Source organism: Micromesistius poutassou (genome assembly GCF_964030765.1).
Source record: "Micromesistius poutassou genome assembly, chromosome: 5".
NCBI classification, from domain to species: domain Eukaryota; kingdom Metazoa; phylum Chordata; class Actinopteri; order Gadiformes; family Gadidae; genus Micromesistius; species Micromesistius poutassou.
In genome coordinates this window covers 791,372-818,749 of record NC_140275.1, presented here as the reverse complement: position 1 = coordinate 818,749, position 27,378 = coordinate 791,372, and the positions used below count along the sequence as shown (strand labels likewise).

At 46.2% G+C, this 27,378-nt stretch overlaps 3 protein-coding genes across 3 annotated transcripts in view; 1 reads left to right on the top strand and 2 right to left on the bottom strand.

The window, feature by feature from the left end:
- Positions 1-5,659: 5,659 nt before the first annotated feature.
- On the bottom strand, positions 5,660-15,934 carry gda (guanine deaminase). Its single transcript, XM_084468376.1, has 14 exons — positions 15,674-15,934; positions 14,546-14,634; positions 14,077-14,248; positions 13,772-13,859; positions 10,660-10,765; positions 10,479-10,506; positions 9,892-9,999; positions 9,561-9,668; positions 9,165-9,262; positions 8,767-8,834; positions 7,996-8,142; positions 6,874-6,992; positions 6,590-6,617; positions 5,660-6,456 (listed from the first exon to the last, which is right to left on the bottom strand). The coding sequence occupies exons 1-14, from the start codon at positions 15,812-15,814 to the stop codon at positions 6,347-6,349; spliced, it is 1,410 nt and encodes a 469-aa protein (XP_084324502.1). The 5' UTR covers positions 15,815-15,934; the 3' UTR covers positions 5,660-6,346.
- Positions 15,935-17,416: 1,482 nt separating this feature from the next.
- On the bottom strand, positions 17,417-20,895 carry cUnh9orf85 (chromosome Un C9orf85 homolog). Its single transcript, XM_084468381.1, has 4 exons — positions 20,695-20,895; positions 20,350-20,456; positions 20,103-20,216; positions 17,417-17,809 (listed from the first exon to the last, which is right to left on the bottom strand). The coding sequence occupies exons 1-4, from the start codon at positions 20,794-20,796 to the stop codon at positions 17,581-17,583; spliced, it is 552 nt and encodes a 183-aa protein (XP_084324507.1). The 5' UTR covers positions 20,797-20,895; the 3' UTR covers positions 17,417-17,580.
- A 522-nt stretch (positions 20,896-21,417) lies between these two features.
- Positions 21,418-27,378, top strand: part of abhd17b (abhydrolase domain containing 17B, depalmitoylase) — a 15,521-nt gene continuing 9,560 nt past the window's right edge. The window contains exons 1-2 of the mRNA XM_084468382.1: positions 21,418-21,484; positions 22,839-23,315. Coding sequence (XP_084324508.1) covers positions 22,849-23,315 — 467 coding nt within the window. The 5' untranslated portion in view covers positions 21,418-21,484; positions 22,839-22,848. The remainder of the gene's footprint in view (positions 21,485-22,838; positions 23,316-27,378) is intronic.

Sequence of the window (27,378 nt, the reverse complement as noted above, 5' to 3'; positions counted from 1 at the left end):
CTTGGTTTCTCCTGAGGGGGAACCTCTACAGAACTGTAGGCGTCAGATGGCACAGTATCCCAGCATGCATCTCTGGTCACTCAGATCACACCCTGATCAGTAAGGCAACACGCATGCGATGTGCATGCAATGTTTTAGAGAGTAGTAAGGAAGTAGACAAAAGGCATGAGAACAGTTTGTTATTTTGTACTGTTGTCAGCCTTGTTTATGGGTGGGAATTATTTGCTAAATGGGGGGGATATGAAATGTATAGTCAATTATTTGTACATGAACCAACAGCAACAAACTACTAGATCTGCTCAAGGTAAGTCTGTTGGCTGTATTTTGCAACAAGACGACCAAAGCACCCCAAGATCTCCATCGTCGTTCCAGCTCAAGGTAAGGGGCTCCTGCGGGGGGGTTGGTAGTTAGATTCGAGACCGCGATGTGCACGGGTCTATAAAGATGCTGTCTGACTTCACAGGATCTCCTGGACCAGGGTGGACCAGAGGCTGAGGACCAGCAGGTGACCAGATCCCACTGGACCAGGTATGGGTCACCAGGGTGGATTATTATTATTATTATTATTATTATTATTATTATTATTATTATTAGTGCTTTTCTCGCACTTAATTATAATGTAGGGTAACTAGATCCCCTAGACCAGGCATGGGGTACCAGGCTGGACCAGAGGGTATCCAGATCCCCCTGGACCAGGAATGGGGCACCAGGCTGGACCAGAGGGTATCCAGATCCCCCTGGACCAGGAATGGGGCACCAGGCTGGACCAGAGGGTATCCAGATCCCCCTGGACCAGGAATGGGGCACCAGGCTGGACCAGAGGGTATCCAGATCCCCCTGGACCAGGAATGGGGCACCAGGCTGGACCAGAGGGTATCCAGATCCCCCTGGACCAGGAATGGGGCACCAGGCTGGACCAGAGGGTATCCAGATCCCCCTGGACCAGGAATGGGGCACCAGGCTGGACCAGAGGGTATCCAGATCCCCCTGGACCAGGAATGGGGCACCAGGCTGGACCAGAGGGTATCCAGATCCCCCTGGACCAGGAATGGGGCACCAGGCTGGACCAGAGGGTATCCAGATCCCCCTGGACCAGGAATGGGGCACCAGGCTGGACCAGAGGGTATCCAGATCCCCCTGGACCAGGAATGGGGCACCAGGCTGGACCAGAGGATAACCAGATCCCACTGGACCAGGTATGGGTCACCAGGGTGGATTATTATTATTATGTGGATGTGTCTAGTGCTTTTCTCGCACTTAATTATAATGTAGGGTAACTAGATCCCCTAGACCAGGCATGGGGTACCAGGCTGGACCAGAGGGTATCCAGATCCCCCTGGACCAGGAATGGGGTACCAGGCTGGACCAGAGGGTATCCAGATCCCCCTGGACCAGGAATGGGGCACCAGGCTGGACCAGAGGGTATCCAGATCCCCCTGGACCAGGAATGGGGGACCAGGAATGGGGCACCAGGCTGGACCAGAGGGTATCCAGATCCCCCTGGACCAGGATTGGGGCACCAGGCTGGACCAGAGGGTATCCAGATCCCCCTGGACCAGGAATGGGGCATCAGGCTGGACTGGAGGCTGTGGACCGGAGGGTAACCATAACCAAACACTTGACACCTGGAGGTTTTTTAATTATTTCAAACGATCGTAGAGGGTCTTCATTAGTTTTTCCTTCAGATTTTTCATTCTGTGAATTTTAGCCAAAGCTGTGATTTGAAGTAATTAAGGTCACATCAGCTGCTACTACTATAGTTTATCCAGCGTACATCAATGTGGACACTAAAACGTAACAGCTGGTCACACTCACACTTGGTAACGTAACATCACCCTTTTAATGTGTTTGTATTGTGAACAGATTAAGCTGACGACCCACCAGGAGCGAGACGAGGACTACGATGGGACTGCTCAAGTCTTTGGAAGGTTAATACCAACAGGTTTTTTTTTACATTGTTTCACCACCAAAGCTATGCTGTTAAATTCACAGAATGTTTTACTATATTCCTGAATTACAAATTCCCAAGTGTGTCAGAATTATTTAAACAAGGTGTCCAAAGAATAATAAACTACTACCACTGTGTTTCTAGTGTAGAATTCTCAAAACAAAAGTATTTTCTTCAACACAAATTATATAAACTAAAAAAATTATGGAGGAGGAGCCACCTATCTGGAGGGAGACCCGGAATCTGGTTAGCCGCCTAGCTGGACATCGTTAGCCTCCTAGCATAATGGATATAGTTAGCTTCATAGCATAATGGATATCGTTAGCTTCATAGCATAATGGGTATTGTTAGCCTCATAGCATAATCAACATCGCTAGCCTCATAGAGTTATCTATCATTAGCCTCATAGTGTAATTGATATTGTAGCATAATTGACATTGGTAGCCCCATAGTGTAATCGACATGGGTAGCCTCATAGTGTAATCGACATTGGTAGCCTCATTGACATTGTTGGCCTATGGCTAGCAACATAGATTATGCTACAAGGCTAACGATTTGTGTTTTTCCTCTTGCAACATTTCAGTGACCCACTGACGGCGCCTCGTCGGAGCTGGACGGTGGAGACTTCAGATGCAACTTCTACCTCGCAGGACGTGACTTAAGTCACGGGTTGTGAAGGGTTCCTTGTTTCTCAAGGGTTCCTTCGCGGGTTCCTCATGGTTCAGTGTTAGGGACAGAGTTAGGGTCAGATGGTCTCATGATGAACCGTTGTTTTTTTTAATCACATCCCAGAATTGTTTCACTGTGTGCACAGATGTTGAAATGTATACTGATGTTTTATGATATAAAATCATTTAAAATGACCTGGTTGTGTGGCTTGTTGTATGGTAATTTTTATTATACACATGCATGTTACCCTAATGAGGTAAGGTTACCTCTCCCCTATATCCTAACCTCCCCCCTCCCATATCCTCTCCCAACCTCCCTCCCCTATACCCTAACCTCCCCCTCTATACCCTGACCTCTGTCCTCCCCAGATAAGACAATACTTTCTTAACAGTATAATTGGAACCATGAATAAGTCGTTCAAGTAACAATATTGAAATACTAACATTGTTGGGTAAGACAGAATTTGGTTTTATTCTGAATCCAGTGAAACAGATTGGTGGTTTTAGCTGATATAAAAACTTTCAGGTGTTTATTTATGTTTAAGTATTTGGCAGACGCTTTTATCCAAAGCGACATACATAAAAAATACATAAACAATCACTCTAAACATAATTTAAGGGAAGAATGTAATACAAAATATCAATACAAAGTGTCAAGACAGAATAAACTCTGCTGCTGCAGCAACAGAGATAGTCTATAAGTCCCTAAGAGATCTAATGTATTCATACATTGTTTATGTAGGAAATACATATATGTATATATAACCTAATCATATTGTTTCTTCTACTTAAAAATAGCTGACCGTTTTTTTCCCCTCCTCGGGGATTATATTCCCAGTTTTGATCTTGGACGTCTGGTCACTTATAGCATATAAGAATATTATATTACTGTTAAGCCAACTATGAATAATAAAACACGCCAAAACATGTGTCCTTTATCATAGCTACACGTATGACAAAAAACCGCGTGAAAATCAGTGGTATTCAGTGAGGCAAGATTAATTAAATGCGCTGACAGTTCATTGCTCCGGCGGCCTTTCCTGGACTAAAATATCATAACACATGGTTTGCGGTTTGAACCTGTCTTTACTTTGGCACTGCGGAGCTACACTCCCACATCAAAGCTGTCTGGCAGCATTTTAGTGCCCTGTAGCGCTAAGCTTACACATACAACCACACACCTAGGTACACAACCCATTACAACCAGCTCTTCCATCAAGAGTTGGATTTCTGCTCCCTTGTCAGATTTTGCTACCTAGTGGTTCTGCGCATGCGCATTAGTGGTGGATTTCTTGATTTGTTTGAATGAATCAGTTCGTGTCGGTCAGTTCACCAAGAAGAGTCGTTTGTTCATTTGTTCGTTCGCATTTCCGGTAGCGGTGAATCATGATTCTCAGTCACAAGCCGTTTCTCAATACCAAGTACGCGGACTACGTACTCGCGGACTTGGAAGTACGTACTTGGCAAGTCCGGACTTTCAAGTACAGACTTCCGAGAACGCGAGTACGCACCTGCAATTGGAACAGCAGCGGACTCGATGATGCATTCTGGGATATTTAACGGTCCCAAGTCCACACGAGTCACCTCCGATACATCCTCGGTAGAACGGCCTCATCGAGAACGCATCGAGAACACTTCCGGGTTTTACGACAGTACTCGCGTACTTGGAATTGGAACAGTGCTTGGGCTACCACTGATGACGTTTATCGAGAACGCAAGTACACGAGAACACACGAGAACGCGAATTGAGAAACGGCTACTGAGTCGGTCAGACTCGGCTCCTCCCTCGTTCTCATTCTCAAACGAATCACGATCGTGCAATGGTGCAAACGGTCATCAATCAACACAACATTAACTAAGTTCCTTTTAGCTGAGGAGTGCTTCATGTTCGGAATCGGGATGTTGTTGCCCGGCTGACTCTCGTGACTTCTCAGTCGTCGAGTCTTCACCGCTAAACACAGTCAGCGAACGAACGGCGACTCGCGAGTCAGCGCGACTCAGCGACTAGTGGGTGGAGCTGGGAGTCGAGTCTTGTCGTTCGTTCAAACTGATTCATTCGCGAACGAGCCATCACTAATGCGCATGACGATACTATTGATCCGTGGTGTAGTATTGGCGTAAAATATACATACTGTACCCCTTAACTCTCCAATAAAGACGTTATAATACAGTATCAGAGTCTATCGAGTCATGCTACCCTATCAAAAAGTGCTACCTTATGTGTTTGGTAGCGTATTTAATCTGTTGACCAACTGCCTCTACCAAACGATGCTCCCACTACAGAAACACGTGCCGGTGCTCCGTGACCCTCCAGTGAAGAGAGGCTTCTTGTCAGTGTCAACACGTCACGACAGTGACTTGGCCTTCTGTCTCTAGTCTGGTGCTCAAGGTTGGACAGGCCATCTGGCACTTTCCCGGTGTGACGACGACACGACTATATCTTTAAGTATTCGTGTTTTCTTTTGAATTTTGTTGTTTGACGGCCCATCGACACCATGACAGTATTATATTTTTCACATTTGTCAGCTGCCAGGTCCGTTCCACTAGAGGCCACTAAATTCTACACACTGGAGCTTTAATATCTATGTGCCACACCGAGTGCCTTCCAACAAACAAACGTCTGATCAATATATTGGTTCAAATGCCGATTTGAACCAATGGCCCTACGAGGGCGGGTTCCTTGAACATAGCAAATTCAGTGGATTCACGTTCAACAGATACAGAATATGTCATATGATACAAAAATAAAATTAAAACTTTAAAATGTAAACATGTTTTACTTTGGCCTGTTTAGGTCCAGTCTGGGTCTAAAAGTCCCCAGACGCTAATCGATGATTAATCAGGTCAATTAGCCTTTTGATTCATATTTTTGTCTCTACTGGTGCTGAGGTGGGTATTTTCTGTGAAATAGGGGAAATAAGATGTTGCAAGTGTTGCAACATGTTTTCCGACCCTGTGCTAAAAGCAGAGGACATTCAGCGGAAAACGAACTGCAGATGTGCAAGCAGTGGAGAAAGAGAGAAGTACGTTGACAATGATTTTATTGCATTCTTTCCGGCTACATATTGTTCCTTCAGGCTTCTTAGTTCTGTAAAATATATATTATTCATATATCATGTATCATTCCTGTGGTGAACTTCCCTTCTTAAAGATTTCTCTTCTCAATAATTATTTTGGAAAAGCTGTAATTGGAAAAGCTTTTTTTCCAATATTTTCTTTTTTCATTAATCACAATTCACAACTTAAAGCATTTAAACAAACAAACATTTAGATCCAGAGCAAGGCACAGGATGTACAGAGTGGAGTCAAATTAAAAAGTGATAAAACACAAGAGATTGCACATTTACAATTAAAATAATTGCAAGATATGCGCTAGAAACTGACAGGTGACAAAAACGTATAAAGACAAAGATATATACGTAAAATATGCAAAATGTAGGATTATATCCAAGCAATAGCGTTACATGTTTTTTTTACAATCTTCAGCATCAAAGTAAATTACCTGAGGTCAGCTGCTCTCGTGATGAGTTATACAATGCAATGCAACCATAAACGCTCTGCGCACATTCAGTGTAAGCCTGTGAGTGGACACATACAACAGATTAATTAAAAGTGTTATGATTTCACGAAAATACATAAAAGAAAAAATGTATCACAATTCCCTTTTGATGATCCCTTTTTCCTAAAAGTTAACTTCTGAGCCCTTAGAAACGTTTACAATACGCATGCTTCAGACCCCCAGAGACACTTGGCGCTGTGTCTCTTCTGCTGTCCAGGGTGACTGGAGGGGCACCACCATCCTTCCAGCCACATACACCTCTGTGATGTTGCGGTCATCACCTGCAAACCACAAACACGCACACGGTCAAACACAGGAGCCAGCGGAAGCAGCTACAGCAGATCCACTGTCGTAGTGACAGGGAACTCCATCTGCAGAGGAGGAACTGACAGTAGGACCGCTTGGCTCACTCACCCAAATTCAAGAACTTCTCTAGCAGAACCTGAAAGGAAGTAATTGATGAATGAGTTGATAAGGTCAAGACTGTAAAGATCAGATGTCTTACTGTGTGTATCGTGCGTTGTTGTGTGCATGTGCACGTATGCAATGTTCATGTGTGCAAATGCGTTTGCATTGGTATGCATGCCCCCGTGTGTGTGTGTGTGTGTGTGTGTGTGTGTGTGTGTGTGTGTGTGTGTGTGTGTGTGTGTGTGTGTGTGTGTGTGTGTGTGTGTGTGTGTGTGTGTGTGTGTGTGTACCTTTGGACCGTCGTTTTGAACCAGGTCAATAGGGCCATCAGGCGCAGCCACATTCACCCTGAGGGCATCAAAGTCTTTTCGTACCTCAAAGTTACCAATCTGGCCGTCCATGGACAGAGCTGGGGAGGTGAGGGGCAGAAGGGATCATGTCATTCAATGATACACACAGAAATACAGCACAGTCGTGTTTCTTTGTGTGGCATTTTTTTTAGTTTGAGTTGTTGATTGGGTTAGTTGATTGACGTCTGTGTTGTGATTGGTTGAATATGTGGGCGTGGTCCCTGCAAATTGGCTCGCTTGTGTGTCTTATTCGTCTTTGTGTTATTCTGTTGTTAATACATGCATTTTCGGTTCCATTGATCTTTTGTGTACTTTTTTTTGTGTGCTTTTTCTTTTCAAGTTTCTTGGAGGCTGAGGTGGAAATGAAGACACTCATTTCTAACCAAATTCTTCGAAAATAGCGTCTGCTATAGGGAACTGGCCCCAGCAGCGGTTTCTGTGTTTCGTGAAGTGAGAGTATTTATAGCTGCGGAGCATTTGAAAATATGCAGCACGAATCAAACTGGAGGTTGAGAGGGGTGGTGACCACCACCCTGTGACCCAATCACAGGGCGGGACCTCTCCACACACAGGGCAGTTACCCTGGCTCATTCCACACGGCCGACAGCTTGTGGGAATACTCTTCACTATGCTTACAGTTTGCATGCCTTTCACAGTACCGGACGTCAATGTCTTGACAATGACTTCTCTAGCATTGAGGCCAACGACCTCGGACCAGCGCAGACCGCTGACGGCCATACGGGTCATGTGATGCACATGACGACACACGCGATTCATGCCGCTACCATAATCCAGATCCAGCCCTGCCCTCACAGAGAGACCGTAGGGAATCCATAGAGGCTGATCCATAGAGGCTGATCCATAGAGGCTGTTCCATAGAGGCTGATCCATAGAGGCTGATCCATAGAGGCTGCCTACAGGTACGCTGTGGACAGTGGGGGCGGGACTTGAAGCACCACCACAGTGGGAGCGGGACTTGAAGCACCACCACAGTGGGGGCGGGACTTGAAGCACCACCACAGTGCTGTGTCGTGGTGGGTCGGGGGGGGGGGGGGGGGGTACCTTGGCTGCCCCCCAGCGTGGCCAGTCTGAAGGTCTCCTCCCAGGTGAGGGTCCGGTGGGCGGGGTCCTGGATGGTCAGGGCCTTGGACGTGTCCCGGGCTCTCCTCACCGCGTCCAGCATGGAGGGGGAGTACCCCCCCGCCACGTCTGGGCAGGAAACAAACGCACCCATGTTAGTCAGTCAGTCAGTCAGTCAGTCAGTCAGTCAGTGAGTTAGTAAGTTAGGGTTTATTTGATAGGGACTCCAATCCAGCAGAAGCATCAAAGCATTTGTAGCTTCAGCCCATTTCCCGTCCCTGTCCACCTCATTCCAGGATAAACAAATGCGCGCCGCCATGACGACCGGTCCCGACCAGTAGCGGGCGGTACTCTGGTGAGAGGACGAGTTCGGGCTCCGCTTGCCATTCTGACGTGACGTGATACAGAACTTTTAAAACCATCGCCGTAGCCTTTAAGACGTGCGCCAGCGGCGCCAACGCGCCAGCCGCTACGTGAACAGCACTCGACCGGAGATGGAGAACCGGCGGGGCCGCTGTGAATCATGGGAAATAACTAACGGTCGCGGGATAAGGTGGATAGGGACCTTTAAATCAGACATCCGTCCATGTGACACACGGACGGCTGGCAGATTCACAGACGCACGCATACACGCACGCGTCTGTCTCTGAACGTGTGTGTGTGTACAAAAGCACGTTGCCAGGTGTCAATCTTTAAAAGATTAGGATAATATTAAATCATAGTGCGTAGAGCTCATGCCATGACAAGGCCTACCTGTTCCGAGGCCCAGTTTCACTTTATGGTCGAGAACATTACGGACGTCCAACATCCCACTGCATAACCTGGACGAGAGAGAGAGAGAGAGAGAGAGAGAGAGAGAGAGAGAGAGAGAGAGAGAGAGAGAGAGAGAGAGAGAGAGAGAGAGAGAGAGAGAGAGAGAGAGAGAGAGAGAGAGAGAGAGAGAGAGAGAGAGGTAAAAGGAAAGTCAGGAGAAAGTCTTTTGTCAGTGTATGGAGTTAGCCCATGGAGAGAGAGAATGCCAAAAAGGAGAAGCATCTGGATTTCTGTTGGGGAGCTGACAGACAGACAGACAGACAGACAGACAGACAGACAGACAGCCAGTGCAGTAGCGTTGTGTAGCACAAAGGTCTCGTTAGACGTCGCGTGCTTACGAGATGTTGGAGTTGGGGCAGTGAGCCAGAGAGGCGCCCGTCTGGTGGAAGACCTCCAGCTCCTCATCGCTCAGGTAGCAGCCGTGGGCCATGACGGTCTGTCCCACAGGAGGAGATCAGCGTTAGGGCCGCCAAACAGAAGGGGATCAGCGACAAAACAGCTCCAGACACTCTGGAGACTCTTGAGACGTGTTGGGTTGGTTCCATGGGTCGTTCTGCTTTTGTACTAACTTCATTAGTATCTATGCTTCGACCTGCTGCCTGAGTTCCTCTCTGCCTACATCCGGGTCTGAGTGCAGACGTCTGTATCCACAGAGACAGGTGCGCTGTGGACCGTGGGGGCGGGGCCTGAAGCACCGCCACAGGGCTCCAGCCTCAGGTTCAGGTTGGCCTCACCTTGTCGGTGAGCAGGTTGTGCTTGCGATAGACGTCCGTGTAGTTCTCGGAGTCGGGGAACAGTTCCTTCACCAGCTTCACCTCGTCCTTGTTTTCACTGATGTGGCTCTGAGGAAACAAAAGAAAGACGTGTGACCCTGGGTCACTGGGATCAGTCTGACTCGGTCATGGAGATTAGGGTCATGCAATGTTTGGGTAAAGGAAAAAAAAAGGACCCAGCCCCCCTGGAGGACCCAGCCCCCCTGGAGCACCCCCTCCAGGGGGTGCGTTGCGCGGTGAGGTTGGCTTAGGGACCAGTCAGCAAAAAAAAACAAAAACATAACAAGCAGACCTGAATGTGCAGGTCGTTGTTCTTGGCCACGTCGCCGAGCCGGCACATCAGCTCCCCGGTGCAGGACACCGCGAAGCGCGGGGTGATGACCGGCTTCACCAGAGGGTACTGCCAGAACAGATCCAACGACACGCAGAACGGAGATCAGACACGGAGAAACAAGCAGTAACCAGGATGACACGCCTCCTCAATCGCCTGCACAGACATGAGTTAGGAAGTAACAAGAGCTAGGATCATCACTATCGAAAACCTTTTTTTTTTTTTGGACAGCCAACTCTACGCTAGAAAATCGCGTTGGACGGGTTGAGCGACCCTTCCCTGGAACACACAGGCTGACCAGTCTGGTGGACAGGGTTATTCTGATCTGGCAGTTTGACATTTAGTAAACATTATTGTGTTGCATTCCTACTATGAAAAAGAAATATCTTCTCATATGCATGGCTGTGTTGGCAATCTCCTGTGTGTGTGTGTGTGTGTGTGTGTGTGTGTGTGTGTGTGTGTGTGTGTGTGTGTGTGTGTGTGTGTGTGTGTGTGTGTGTGTGTGTGTGTGTGTGTGTGTGTGTGTGTGTGTGTGTGTGGGGCTGTACCTTCCTCTTTATCAGCTCGCTGATGAAGCTGGAGGACAAACAAACAAAACAAACGTTTACTTTATGCAGGCAAAAGCCCTTGAGGACAAACACTATCTTTATCAATGCGATGACAATGAGTTATATACAGTATATATTTATATATATTTATATATATATAATAGAAAAAGTGTTTCCACACCGTGAGGTTTCATCCAGGGACTCCTGAGTGGTTTCTTTGTAATGTTCATGAAGCCCGTTTCTGTCCATACACACTTTGCCCACCAGGGCCCGCTGCCCCAAGTCGTCTGGAACAAGGAGCATGAGCTCGTCACTCTTATGAACGAGAACCACGTTAAAGAACTGCGCTTGTGATGAATGAACAGCTTCGGTTTAAGGAATTAGTTAATCTTTAAGCCCATAAACCCGTGTTTCGAAGTTGATAGATGAGGGATATATAAAGATAGGTGTTCCATCTCTCACTCTAGATTAATGATTTGATAAAACGGGTGGCTTGAATCAAGCGAATTAAATGTACAGGTTCTGCTGTGGCTGTAAAGGTTCTACTGTGGATGTATGGTATAGGTTCTACTGTGGTTGTATAGGTTCTACTGTGGATGTAAAGGTTCTACTGTGGTTGTATAGGTTCTACTGTGGATGTAAAGGTTCTACTGTGGATGTAAAGGTTCTACTGTGGATGTAGGGGTTCTACTGTGGATGTAGGGGTTCTACTCTGGATGTAAAGGTTCTACTGTGGATGTAAAGGTTCTACTGTGGATGTAGAGGTTCTACTGTGGATGTAGGGGTTCTACTGTGGATGTAGGGGTTCTACTCTGGATGTAAAGGTTCTACTGTGGATGTAAAGGTTCTACTGTGGATGTAGGGGTTCTACTGTGGATGTAGGGGTTCTACTCTGGATGTAAAGGTTCTACTGTGGATGTAAAGGTTCTACTGTGGATGTAGGAGTTCTACTGTGGATGTAGGGGTTCTACTGTGGATGTAGGGGTTCTACTGTGGATGTAAAGGTTCTACTGTGGATGTAGAGGTTCTACTGTGGATGTAGGGGTTCTACTGTGGATGTAAAGGTTCTACTGTGGATGTAGAGGTTCTACTGTGGATGTAGAGGTTCTACTGTGGTTGTAGAGGTTCTACTGTGGTAAAGGCTGTGGACAATAAGCAAATAACAGCGGGGTAACTCAAATAATGTCGTTCCTTTGGACTTCTATATTTCATTGCATGATAAACTACAGTAAAGTGCCTCAAGTTCAGCCTGAGGTCACGCAGGGATGCCCTGACTTTGTGCACACGATCCCAAGGCAGAGCGCAGGCCTCTTTCTAATAAGCCACGGAATTCAGCGTCTCAGCACACCTGCAGCCTTCAACTATTCACTTTTTCCAAACATAAGCTTTTGAGAAAGTATAACTATATTATTATAAGGGAACAAAGCCAATAAACAAAGCCACCCACTTTGAGAAAAGGCAGATATTCATTAGATGAAAACATCAAAGAGAGAACGGAAACGACCGTGACCAAAGAAAACCGGGGCTCGACCACAAGCACACTACAGGAAGCCTTGGACGATGTCCGTCTGCCTGTGCTTTGAGGCAGTTAGTATTATATAGTATAGTGAATATTCTCATGTTATCGTTATCTCGTGAATCCTCACAAGGTAAGAATTTTTATGCAACTGGTAATCTCTCACACACACACGCACACAGACCCACACACACACGCACACAGACCCACACACACACGCACACAGACCCACACACACACACACACACACACAGACACGCACACAGACTCACACACACACGCACACAGACCCACACACACACGCACACAGACCCACACACACACGCACACAGACCCACACACATGCCGTTGGAGAGATAAGCAGGCCTTTGCCTCTATAAACAGGGTGAAGGTTCAGGCATGTCTTCTCTGAAACAGCAGATTATAACGCTACGGTTCTTAAGGTTAAGGTTATATCAGGTTATTCGTTAAGTGTTGATTGACGAAGCTAGAATCGCCACCAGTAGGCAAACAGAGCTGGAAACTAAACTTTGATCCTGGTTGTGGAGCTTTGTCGTTCTCCCCATGCAACATGGATCAGACACAACAGGTGTAGGACAGGTGTGTGTGCACAAGCATGTGTTGAACAATACCATCAAAGCAGATGAACCCCAGGAATCATTCATTGGAACGTCCTGTTCTTCCCATAGATGTATACCCCTGACATGCTCTGATATGTAAACAAAAACATATACGTAACCTCTTCCTCACCAGGCCTTGGGTTTTAAGATAACATCGCCAAAGTGAATAGAGTAAAGTCTTCACAAATACAAGGGCTATGTTGTGGAGTATTGGTACCAAATAAAAGATAGAACCTATTCCACTGTTACTGCAATTTGAAATAATCAATGTGGATGTTACTGGAACAGAGTGAATAAAACTAGACCACAGCATAAACGGTGGTTTTAATTTCCTGAGATGAGATGCATTTCATGTTTTGTACAGTTATACAGAAATAATTATTGTTGTTGCATGCATGTTATTTTGTAAGGGGACGGAGTGTGCTCCATTAAACAATGGTTATGATAGACTTAAGGTTGAGGATAGCATAGGCCTAGGGGCATGTCACATGACTTTCTCACATGTTTAAATGCTTTTGGTAGTGATGGCCTCAAACAGGTCCTCTGGGGAGGAAGGTTCAATCGATATTCAAGTTTAGTGCTTTGTGCGGTAATTAAACAATGAAATATGATAGTTAAATACGATAGGAAGTGGACACTACAAAATTAGGTTTAAATATTGATTTACAGTTTTGAATACTGTTGATTTATTCATCATCATAAGAAACTACTTTAGACTGCAGACTGTTCTCTTAGGCATTTTATCTCGCATGATCTTTTCTCGTAATTACAAGATATTTGTATATTCGTTTTAAACGTTATGCTTTTCTCGTACATAAAGTGTACAAAAAGTATTTTGTTTTTCTATATCTAATGTATTTCTTTCCCCCCCAAAAAAATGGCAATACATTTCTGTAGTTCACGCATGAGCAATGCCTGCCGCTGACATCAGTCTTCTAGAACTCAAGAACGTTTTTCGGCGCTGCAGTTCGCTCCCCTACCCCCTCGATCCTGAAGAGAGAAACCTTTCCCAGAGTTTCAGAGACTATCTTGGGAACATTTTCCTATGCTATCGTGAGGCCAAAGAGAAAAGGGGGTATGTTTTGGTCCAAACCTTTGGCTGCCTGCAGCGAGAGGTTCACAGTGACTGACGATGAGGATTACAGATGTGCACTTACTCGCAATCTCTCCTAGCAGCAGAGAGGCGTCGGTGTGTATGGTAGCGAAGTAGCAGGCCGTTGTAGTACCATTTCTCAAGGTCCGTTTCTGAAATACAGACAAGCAATAAGCATAATATCCAGCTGATACGGGGCAATGAGTAAAAACAGTTTGGATTACGTTCCTTGCTTTGAGGCTATGTAATACTAGCCTAGTTATCAAACCAATGGATCCAATGAGCCGATTCCTTTTCTGTTTGGAAGACGTTAGTGAGTAGCGCCTTGGACTGACACGGAGAAGAGAGAGAGAGAGGGGCCTCACTCACCACCACATGCGTGTACACATTGCGGGCGAACTCCAGGTCGGAGTAGCTGGACTCCACGGGGAAGGTGTAGGTCTGGAGCCAGTCGAGCAGGGGCAGGTCCAGAGCCGTGCCTGCGTAGCTGTACTGGGCTGCGTGGATGTGGGCGTCCACCAGGCCGGGCATGAAGAACTCCCTGTGACGCAAGAGGGTTCACAGAGGAGGCGAAGACATACCGGTGTCATTTAGAAATAACAGCTGAAGACATAATGCTTTATTTGGGTTCATGTTGTACACAATAAGGCCATATACTTAAGTAATACATACAAGTATTACATAGAGTAGTAGCACAATGCCATTCCATTATATACAGATTTAAAATAACTGACTGGCCAGGCTTTGCGACAGATTGTTATTACTAGTATATCGTATTTACTTACTTACTTTAGTATATATATAAATATCCAGTAATGGTTTAAAATGCTGTACTCACTGAGGTGATAGTTGAGTAACAACACATGGGTCGAACCCAAACTTTGCCGACACCTTCTCCAGCTCCGGGCCTTTTTCAACAAAGGAAATCTAACAATGAACACAAGACAAGGCACGCATGTTTGCATTATAACGTCATTATTAAGAATACCAAGCTGCTGGCCAATACAAATACCCCCATTAGACTGAACAAAAAAGAACGAATACTTTCTTTGCGCTATGCTTAGAGCAGCGGTGTGAGGGTCCTTGAAGGAAGGCTGGGAGTGGCCTTTCTGCTTTCTGCAGCCCTTTCTGCCTCTAGGCTTTCGCGACAATGGACGTGTTCTCTCCACACAGACGCCCCTAACTGCTTAAATATATCGTAACGTTGTCAACAACTAAAAATGTATTTCTCCAGGGGGACTTTGATTGGCTAAATATTTTGCACTTCATCGGACTGGATCAGCGCCAGCCTGTACACCAGGACGGTGTGTTTCTGTCACGTCCAGGGACGACTGCCCAAGAGCCGAGAGCGTAGAACTTAAAGTCTATACTATCCCTTTAAATCACACACCTGTGACCTATCTTATCGCCCGGGCGCAAGTTGAGGTTCAACTGAGTTGCTCCTGAGTTGCCCCCCGTCAACAATCCCCCCCCCCCGGTCAACAAACCCGCGGACCCTGTTCACAATAAGATTCTACAGAGTCTCACTCCGGCCAAGAACCAAAAATCCTCCTGCTCACTGGCTTGTTGTTGGCTTGTTCCGCCACTGTCACACACGTTCTTTGCGTGGAAAATATGTGATAAATCAAACATTTTTGGACAAAACGTGATTGTTTTTTTTTAATCAGATATATTATAAAGCTCCAGATAAAAAAAAAGATTACTTGATACAAGAAGTTATAATCCCAACACATCATAATAATAAAGAATAACCAGGATAATCGGGGGGGCACGAGGAGGGACAAGGGAGAACGTGTCGGGTAGAGATTTGAACTCATTATAATAATAAATAACCAATGTGTTCATCCAAGTCTTTCAAAAAGAACGATATTAATAATGATTTGATAGCCTACTACAAATACAAGTCATTACACAGATCGCAAGTTTTCCTCCTCTCCTCACAGATATCTCAGATGACGCTACAGACCTTCCCGGCAGAATCCACCCCCAGCAGCGCATCTTCCAGTACGACCAGCGCGTCCTTCTGGGTCGAGTGGACGAAGGTTCCCCTGAACACCTTGGAGATGGTGGTCGCGGCGGCGCAGGGAGACGCGATAGGAGCTGCCATGGTTCACCCTGGACGGAGTGCGCGTTATTACCACCGAGTGGATGCGCTCATAACTGTGTCAGGTTACCGGGTCGTCGAGCGACTTCCTTCCTGCTGCGGACCAGAATACAGTGGGTGACGTGCAGTAGCCGAAACCGACCCTCCTTTTTCCACGACGACAGCTGCACAACGCCTCGTTTCTCACGCACACACTCAGATCATGCTGCGTGTTGCGTTGGTGTGTGGTGCGGTGTGGTATCACACGTCTTGCTACTCAACATAGGCCTACACAAAAGCTTTTTTTTTTGGTAGTGGGTTTAACTTTGAACTTGAAGGCGGCGACGGAAGTTTTATTCTTAAGTTCGAACTTGACACTGGAAGGAGATTCACCTGTTGAGAAGGGGCTTTGTCTGGAAATCACCTTAAACAAAGATATCCACCGCTCCAAAATGATATAGGCCTACCACTGCAAAAGCGTTGTATTAGACCGTGCGATCATTTTGAATTTGCACATGTAAATACTATGTCCAGTAACCCGAAAGATCTTTTAGTATCCGTCCGTCTGCTTCATGTTCTCTTTAAGCCCCTTAAACGTCTCTGAAACAGAACATCTGCAGCACTCGAGTGGATCTCCGAGAAGTGTGTAATTATGTGCTCACATTACTCTGATATAGCTGTGATACAGCCAATTTTTAATATGTCTATTCGTGTTTTCAAAGTTTCAAACATTGTTGGTCATTTGTATTGTTGGAGTTTTTTTACGTTTCACTTTCGTCGAAATTCAGCGGCCGGAGGGGGGTGGCGCCCTCTAGCGGACAAACGCAGACAGCACAGCTCTGTTATTTTACATCAACCGTCACGTTTGCCGTCTGGACAGAATAAAAATAAACCGGATAATATTTATGAAATAGTTAACCTTGAAACGGGTCAAATTTTATCCAAACAAAAGAGGGTTACTGTATGTTAGATATTAATATTTAACTGGTGAACATAGTATCATACGAACATTGGACCCTGGGCATATAGGATACTGGGAACATGGAGACGTTCCAGAACATAGCTTGTGCAACATCTGGCACAGACGGCTGAAACATTTCTAAATTAACAAAAAAGCTTGTAAAAGAGCAAGTTGAACAACAAGAATACTGAGTTATGTCAGCGGTGCAGAGCCGAAACCAGCGGCACTATTTACCAAACATGCGGGTGGAATGAGGTTTGCATCTATTTATATATACATATAAATATCTATGTCTATTTACACATATATCTATAACTATATATATCTATATCCACACACAGACACAATGGGAAAGCCGCGTTGCCCCCACTTTGAACACACACCCCTTATAGTTTTTTTTTCAGGTGAATTCCGGGTACATCCAAAGTCTACATTAAGACCAACAACTAGTTTACTCTGAGTCAGTTTAATGAGTCTGGGGTAACGACCTCCGTTAGAGGAAGTGCTGTTGCTGACGGGACTCCGCCTCACAGGCCACGGAGGTGAACTCCCAGCTTGCGACATTGTCATCGTTGTGGGTGATTTGCGTTGCACACACACACACCACTTCCTGAACCATGTGAACACGACTGCTCTACCGAGCAACGGTGAGGAACACATTGAGCTTCAACAGACCTCAGCTCTTTATTCAAAAGTCCGTTCAGCACGTTGACAGCGGGTCAGTAACACATAACAAAAAAGAACGCATGGTAAATACAAACCAACATTACGATCGGGGAGCATATCTAGGATAGTATAACGGACAATGAAATGAAACCCAATCATCAATTCAGTCTTTTATGGTCGCCCCGGAAATATCAGGGAGCAGAGGTGGTTTGCTGAGCGTCTTCCTTGGTCTGGAGTCACTGTCTTCATCATCATCATCATCATCATCAACATCATCCTCACTCCCAAAGTCACTGAGATCATCATCGTCATCCTCCAAATCCTTCTTCTTCCTCCGACTCTTCTTCTTATCAGCCCCTGCCTCGGTCTCCTCCTCCACCTCAGGATTTATTCTACAGGAGTGTGTTTGGGGGGGGGGGGGGGGAGAGAGAGAAAGGACAAGAATGTTAATAATAATTGATGGCATTTCTGTCGTGCTATCCTAGTGTGTGTGTTTAGGATATGAGGCACACCTCATCCACTCTGTGACTTGCTGTCACAGTTGAGAGGTGCACAATGATGCAGTTATCCAATAACAGACTGGGGGTAGACGAGGACCAGATATTCACATAATCGTGAATATCTGTGCAAGTCGCACACAAATGTAGAGGTTTTGCATTTGTTCTGTGATGTGAGGGGATGCATTACTGCTTGTGTTTGGGGACTTGTAGCAGCATTGTGCTTTCAAGACGGATAACATAAAACATTTTATACACAACTGGTGGTGAATGTAGACGCAATAGCAAAATGTTGACTGAACGTTGCCAATGGTTAACAACTGCTGACCATTGTTTGTGAGGATCAGGGGCCGTATTCACAAAGAATCTTAGGGCTAAAAGTAGGTCCTAAGTGGCGAATTTAGGATTAACTCCTACAAAAAAATTTAGGACTCCTATTTTAATTTACTAAGAGCAATTCACAAAGTATTTTAGGCCTAAAAGTAGCTCCTGAGTCTAGGAGAGCTTAAAAGTCCTCGAGAGGACTCCTAGCTCACTGAGAGAATCTGAAAATGTCTGCAGCACGACCGAATACTTTGGAGACAATGGAGGACTGCGAATTGATAGAGATATAATAATAATAATAATAATAATAATAACTTGGATTTTTATAGCGCCTTTCAAGATACTCAAGGTTGTTTAAATATAGGCTAAATCGTGAGGTATCAAACTTGTGGTTGAATTAGTGCGGGATGCAATAACGTCCCCAACAAACAGGGATAACCCCATCAGTCCGGAGATGAAATGTTTGGCAACACGTAGATATTTAGCAACAGGGAAGATACAACTTTGCAACACCGACGATTTAAAAATGTCGCAACCATCGGTCAGCCGTGCCATAAATCAAACCATCAGCGCCCTCTCTCTAGACCACATATCATCCAACAGTCTATCCGGTTTCCTTTGGACAATCGGCAACCATACAGGATCAAAGCCAACCTCACAGCAATCACAGGTATGCCCGGTGTGGTCGGTGCCATTGACGGGACGCATATCAAAATCATTGCGCCGTCAACAGATGAGGACGCGGTCTGAGGCAGCACTTTGAGAGGCACCATGAACCAGCTGGATGTCACCTGCTGGCTGACAGTGGCTATGTCTCTTGACACCCTATCTCAATCCACAACCGGGAGCACAGTTAAATTATAACATGCAAGTGATTACGAGCATTATGATTGATAACGATTAGAGCACACAAATATAAATATGAAATATAAATCCCCAAATATAATCCCCCTCCTCTCCAGCACAAACTGGGCCAGCAGTAGCATTTGGTCCTGGGACCAGTTGGGCTTTCGCTTGCTTTTCACGTCCTCTTGTCTCCGCTTTCATTCATCATAATAGGAGGACTTGAACCCCTTGGTGGTAGGGGCTGATATTTAAAGTATTTAAAGTGTTTAACTGCTGGAAATATGCTCATTGGATTATAGTTTGCAGGGTGCGTTTAATTACCTCCTTGATATGATGCAATTGACGTATTTTTATTGTTTGCGTTCTTTCTCTCTTTAACGTGCATACAACGTCATTATCGTGGTCTGACAAACGTGTCATCATGCGTGCATTCTGCTAACTGCACTGTCCATAACTATTTGATAGTACCTCATTTGTAGCCTCAGCTATTTCCTTATTCTTCGTTGATTTGTTTGAAGTTGCTGGTGAGTTTCAACGACACCGCCGGCACTCAACAACCAATCACTGTACTGACCGCTTCTAAACTCGTGCACGAGAATCAACCTAAGGGGAAGTTACTCTTAGTGATTCATCCTTAGTATGAGTAGGTCTCAGCAGCTTTGTGAATTACTTTTAAGAAAAAACATTACATTACCTACATAAAAACTTTTAGCGTGACTTAGGAGCACTCCTAGTGTTAAGATTAAAAGCTTTGTGAATACGGCCCCTGGACACCACCGGGAAACATGAGCTCTCATCGTGACAAGAGAATATTGCAAAATCATGTCAAGATAACATCTCCATTCATTACTTCTCTAATTAAAAGCAGTGTTGTTAATGTCCACAAGATGGCACAAGTGTGAAACGAAATTAAGCTTTGAACACACACACACACACACACACACACACACACACACACACACACACACACACACACACACACACACACACACACACACACACACGTTGGGAAACTTACGGAATAACTATCTCCTCCTTGTTTCCACACTTTGCACAGAGCTCCAGCTGGACCGAGCAGGGTTTACACATGATGTGATATGCATCTTTCACGTTCTTCTGGAAACACTTCACACTGGAATAAGATATAAGCGAAACTATGAGTGGGCAAGTGCGTGAGATTGTCAACAGAGATCCCTAAATCGCGATTATGAAACATGTGAATGAATTCACGTTGTAAAGGCTCAGATTAAGATCCCCATTCTCACCATTTCTTCGCCTGTGTCAACGACTTATATTTGTTGTATTTCACTTTCCATTCCAACACTTCTTTGCATCTTTGACAGAGCCCGTTGTGGATTTTCGAGTTTGCGATCTACAATCAAACACAAGAACAAAACACCACAGACCTCGGATTTAAAACACATTACAAAACGGATTATTTTGTGACAGTCGAAAGGTACCAACCATGTAACTGATGCTACTGCATTTAACGATCATAACAACACATCGTAACACATGAATATGTTTCTTGACTTGATGACAACCTGAATGCATTCATTAACTGTTCATCCCCACACTCCACGGGACTCTCGTTATAATATCAACCCTACCTTCACTTGGACGGTGGCTCCGTATTTGTCGTTCCTGAAGGCCACCGTGTTCTTATGCTTCTGTGCCCGCGAACGAGAAGAGTTGCCTTTCTGGCTGCTCATGTTCACGATCTGTTTACCACAAGTCAGAGTTCAGAATTTAGTTTAAAATCCAAAACGCTCCAAACGCATGGCTACCACCTGAAGCAACCCGGAAGCAGACGGGCCGCCGTGCGCGGCGCGTCACAGGTGGCGTCACCTCACAGCCACGTGACCCCTGCGCTACCGCAATATAAATAAATAAATACACGTAAGCGACGGTTTAATTCACACATTTGAATAAATATGAATATAAACGAATTATTAATGTTATGGTTTAATGTTGTGCGTTAATGAATTTGCACGCAACATCCGGGCACGCCCTGATAAACGTGTTTTTTTTCTCTTTTTACCCGTGATAGTGATATTTTTTCTGTCATTGAACGAGTCTATCGCTCCATAAGGCTTCCCGCTGAGATGTAGGGCTGATTTACCTCGAATGATTTGTACCTGCCGTTGTATTTCGGCACATTTGATCAACCAATAAACCGTTCAGCCATATAACTGTCAATCACCGCCCCTCTCTTACTCCATTCGACCACATAGCTGTCAATCACCGCCCCTCTCTTCCTCCATTGGACCATATCGCTGTCAATCACCGCCCCTCTCTTCCTAACGCGCAGAGCGTCGATGCGAGGCGCAGAACCGACAGCGAAGGAGTCAACCCAGTGGACACAGTCTGGCGTACCGACCATCACACCTGGCAAGAAACGTGTGTATTTCAGACCTTTTCAAACCTCACCAATGTCATTCGTAGTATGTATCCTTATCGTTGCTCCGGGTTGTTTAGTCTCAGGACGGTGTGTGATGACATGCCTTAGCTTTTTAAAGCGAAGGGAAGGGAAACAATAGCGTTCGTGCGCTCAGGACTGAAAAACAGAGCTGCTGTGCCGATCGCGGTCACACTGCTAGTGTTATTAGCTCCCGACCCCGCGAAAGGAGCCAGGGATAATCTAGGTGAGGATATACTGGTTGTCAATCATCTGGTCGGAGAGGATAAGAGCAGAACCAGAGGGGTCCATGTAGACGCGCGGTCCTTTATTATAGGACGCACCAGGTACCGTGGATGAAATGGATGCGTACGTTCCGCTTCTAATTGATTCCGTCGAACCAAAAACGAAACAGAAATGTAAGTAGTAGCCTAGTAGTAGTACAACATGGCGATGTTTACTTATTATGGGCGACAATAACTTGAATGCCTTTACGTGAGGGGAATCCTTCATGTAGAACCATCTTTATCTGTCAGGTCGGGCGCCACTACAGCACAATACAGTCAGTCGCGTCTTCGTTCTGACGTCCTGCCGAACAGTCCGGGGTTGTAGTGCATTTTTGTAGGTATCACGTGGTGAAGCCATTATTCAATTCCAAAGCTTTACCCGATAGAAATATCATCTCCCAGTATTGGAGCATAAAAAAAAGCAGTCTTCTTATTGCCCAACCGTTTTTGTGGATACTACAAATCGCAATCATTCTCAAAATATACACCTTATAAAGAAAGGCATCAGGGGTGGGGTGGGCGGTGGAGAAGAGGCGGGCAGAGAGTCGATAGTGTCTGAGTGGCCCCACAGCCTTCAGTCGGACAAGGGCCCCAGCTCTCTAATTGATTGTGGCGGTAGTGAGACCATGAGGAAATCGATAGTAAGTCTATACCAAACGAGGTTTACCGAGGCTGTCCTGACCAGGGAAATGTACGCAAGGTACATTTACTAATTCCGATTAGTCCCTTGAGATGGCTGCTGCTGTTTTGTCTGCAGCATTTACCTCAGCGTAGGTGAGGCATCACCACATACGAATAATGTTGAGAGGGAGGATGAAATCATTTGGACGTACAGGTAGTAGTAGGCTTGCTACTACAGGCATACAACAGCGTATTTGCATCCCCTGTGTTCTTTGCATAATATGCAACAATAAATCAACTCAACTCTATCTCAGATCTCAGTCATTGCAGAACTCACAACACACAGAATGTCCTCACACCACCCCCCCCCCCCCCCCTCTCTCTCTCTGTCTCTCTCTCTCTCTCTCTCTCTCTCTCTCTCTCTCTCTCTCTCTCTCTCCCCCTCCAGAGCTCTCAGTATGAACCACCTATCGCTGAGCGAGCTGTGCTGCCTGTTCTGCTGTCCGCCGTGCCCCAGCAAGATCGCGTCCAAGCTGGCCTTCCTGCCGCCGGAGCCCACCTACAGCCTGCTGTGTGACGAGAACGGCAGCCGCTGGAGCCTGCAGCTGTCGGAGCGCGCCGACTGGCAGTACTCGTCGCGCGAGAAGGACGCCATCGAGTGCTTCATGACGCGCACGTCCCGCGGCAACCGCATCGCCTGCATGTTCGTGCGCTGCTCGCCCAACGCCCGCTACACGCTGCTCTTCTCCCACGGCAACGCGGTGGACCTGGGCCAGATGAGCAGCTTCTACATCGGCCTGGGCTCCCGCATCAACTGCAACGTCTTCTCCTACGACTACTCGGGCTACGGCGCCAGCTCGGGGAAGCCCTCGGAGAAGAACCTGTACGCCGACGTGGACGCCGCGTGGCACGCCCTCCGGACGCGGTAAGGAAGGAGGGGAGGGGAGGGGAGTCCGCGGCTCAAACCGGGACCGGTACCAAGGCTCCAACCGCGGGTCGGGCCCTTGGTGGGCGGTAAGGTGGACCATGGCTCAAACCAAGGCAGCTACCAAGGCTCCAAGAGCTGTCTTCGTTTGAGGGTAGGGCTGGTCCGTCCTACCCTCAAACCAAGGCAGCTACCAAGGCTCCAACCGTGGGTAGGGCCCTTGGTGGTCCTTGGTAGCTGTCTTGGTTTGAGCCATGCTTGTGTTGTGTTAGAGGGACATGAGCGCAGACTCAGTCGTCCTCTGAGCACTTCTTCTTTTAGGTAGCTCTCTGTTTGGAAGATGTGTGCACAGATATCACGCCATACTCAAAGTATACAAAGTATCCAATCGAAAGTAAACCAACCATGGGTGTATTTGTGTCACAGAAAGTCTGATGTTTACCAGCACAACCGGCCTTTATGCAAATACACTACAGCAATAGACGTTGAAGGTGCGCAGTCTAGAATTGACTGGCAACTAGTGGAACGGACAAGGCAGAAATTGACTATAATATTCCTAAATATTTCCCATCAATATCCTTTTTTAATTGGTGTATAATCCCATAAACATAGCAATGTGTGTTGGTTACCTCAGTAAGAGCCCTTTATATCTACATAGAGAGCTGGTCCAGCTCTCTATGTAGACGGCCATCTTGCGCTGACATGTTTATGCAGTAGTCCAGGACGGACAGACCGCTCCAGACAGACCACGTTCAGTAAGAAAACAGAGTTGTAAGAAGGAAGGGGGGCGTGTTGTCCCCATGGCTACGACCCTTTTGTGGTTCTTTCTTTAGTACCGCGGTTGTGAAGGAGCGCTTTAATGAGTGATGTTGTATCAGAATCAGTAATAGAGTCGTGAGATGCGCCTCACACAAGCTGGGGCTACGCTATGCATCTGAGAAGCTTAACCCTCTCAGACGCTGGAGAGGAGCGCCACACGTCTTCAGCTGGTTGCACTCTGCTGCCTCCCCCCTATGCTACTCAATTATAAACACTGAAAATAAGCATATTTAAATAAAACTAGTTTTTTGTTGTTCAGGTCACAAAACAATTGAGTAGTTCTGCTTAAAGCGAAGAGTCCTGTATGCTTGTGTATAATGCCTATGAATCTTTTTTTTACGTTGTCTCTCTGTCGCCATGAATTCGCTCTTTCAAAGCAATTTTAATCTCAGTGGGTGTCATGGTAGTAAAATAAAGGTTCAATTACAAAAAGTGCACTAAAGTAGGCCATGCGATAAAAGGAAATGGGAAAAGGAGCCGAATGAATGAAAAAAGGGTTGGATAGGGAATGGGAGGGATTGGTGTGCACTCTCCCACAACAAGCCCCACCACAGGACACTCACGACGAGGAAGAACAACACAATCTTTGGTGGATGGATAAGAGAGTACTAATAATACATGACATGATAGAGTGGAAGAGGAGAGAAGTGAATTGAAGGCGGCTGGTGGGGGAGGAGGAGGAGGAGGAGGAGGAGGAAGATTCACAATAGATTTCTAATTATGGCCGGAGCCAAGATGCATGTGCCTTTCAACAAGGATGATGTCATGTTCTTGCAACCGGACGATGACATAAGCATGGTGTCTCTAATGGCATCGGCCAGTAGAGTACCCGCCCCGATCCCCCCACAAACAAACACTCACACTCACACTCACACACCAATAAGACCTTGGCAATCGCATGCAGTGTTGGCTCCTTCTTCCATCTGCCCCGTATCCCTTCTGCTTTACTTGATGACTGCGTTACCTCTCACCGCCTGGCCTCTCCTTTGCGTTCTCCTCTCACTTTGGCCTCCCGCCCCTCCCACCGTGACCTCCCCCCTCTGCTCCTCTTTTGGGTGAATAGTTGTTGTTTCCATCGTGCAGGCAGGCTCTTCTCTTTGCCCATGGGAGGTCCCATTGGCAACACACGCACGCACGCACGCACGCGCGCACACACACACACACACACACACAGGAATGTGAGTCTCCATAGTGCCGCAGACATACAAATATAGAACGACTGATCTAGATTCTAGATACCTGCTCGGCTGAGTGTGAGAGGCGAGGAGATAACCCTTTTCACTAGATAAGAAAAAACATAATCTTCACCTAGACTGTCAAAGCACATTTATTTCCCTATACCACAAATCAGTCAATCTGCCCCCCCCCGCCCCTCCTTCACCCTGTGGTCTGTGTAAGGAAGTTTGCTGGATAAACAAGAAGGGTATTATCATAGTTACTCATCGTACAGGAAACGGCCCGCTGTGGTACAGAAGACCCCGCTGAGCGCTGCTCGGTGGCGTCTCAGGGAGAACGTACGCACTGGGCGGAAGAGTTGACCTCCGGTGGGGAACACTGGGTGCTCCCCTCCCCTCCCCAACACATGCTCCCCCTCTGCATCTGTCTGGTCCGTCTACAGAGGATCCAACACTCGCTGCTCAGCCCTGTTCTGTAGTCACTGGTTTTATGTTCCAATGCACAGCGCCGGGGACCAAAAACACCCAAGTTATTCGATCTGAACAAAACACATTTGCTGAAATCGTCCTTTTTTTTTTGTGAGGCCATTAATGTAGAACACCCTCATTTGCAAAAATAAACAATTACAAAACGATTTAGAAAAGCAATGGCCACCGCCAAGGTCAGAAGGAAGCGTCTGTCTGTGGATTACATCGGATTTAGCAGAGAAAAAAAACAACGTTGAATAAACAGCGTCTCTGCATTGTTTCTACGGTGATGTAAACTGGCACACTCCAGGAACCAGCAGGAGGCTGGCGCTCCCAGAAACAATGATGGGGGAGGGGGAGGGAAGGAGGGAGGGAGGGAGGGAGATGGAATGAAATTGATTTCAGCATCGTGTTCCTTGTATGATTGCATTCTGGAGCGTCGTGTCTCCTGGCCGTTTCATTCCCGGGATATTCCCAGCCCTGCCGGCTGTAATATGCGGAGGATATTTGGGGGGGGGGGGGGGACCCCGCCCACTCCGTTTTAGCCTGGGCTGAATCGTAATACCCAACGACTCCGATGTGTCAAGTCGCAAATCAAATGCCGACGCTCCGAGCGATGGAGGCAAGTGGCGGTACGGAATAACGAGAGCCGGTCTTTCCACTGTCGCTTCCAATCGCCCGCATGATGAGGCAAGGCAGTAGAGGCCTATCAAACAGGTTTCACTCTCTATTATCACACCTTAGTTTTGTGTACCTGAAGGCTACAGTCATGTTTATTATTCATATTAAGCTCTTTGATTCCACATGCAAAATTAGCTTTTTCAAACGATGTGTCTGTTATAGTGTGCAGATCCACACTATAAATGATATCGACCAGTACCTGTTGGCTGGAACGTCGCTTTGGATGAAAGCGTCTGCTAAATGGCATTAATGTAAATGTGAATGTGCTTTGGCCGTTAATCCATTTCACACGTCCAGACCCCCAGTGGTCTAGACCTTGTTTCCTGTGTAAAGGGCTGATTCAGAATTGATCTGGAAGTTAACCACCAAGTGTAACTTCCTTTCCACGTGGCGTTACAAACAGTTGGGTTATTGCCAACGATATGCATGAAGGCTGGGATTGAGTGGACTCACAAGTCTTTAACCGCACCACGTGTGGATGTTGTCCCATGCCTGTGGTCTCGTGATCAACCATCTTTCAGGATTATTCTGTTACTTCACAAGCTTGCCGGCTTTTCCATAGGGCTTGTACACCAGAATGCATAATGGAAGTCTTTGTTGTTGATACTTAAGAGGACTCAAGAGAGTTGTAGTAAAATCCTGAATCAACGTGAACCTAAATCCTACCCTAACCTTTTTGCCACGTCTGGCATAAGGTTTATAACTCGATCATATCTTCCTATAATGACAAATAATATCACGGTGAATTACTAATAACTAACATTACATTCAATGCAACAACAATGCTTCCAAAATATAGGCGGTCCTTGCGACATCACTTCCTGTTATACAAGCCCATTGTGACTCATGGGGATAGGAGTGGGTCACATAGCTAAGATAAGTTCAAGTCACATATCATTTATTAATGGCTACTCGAGGGC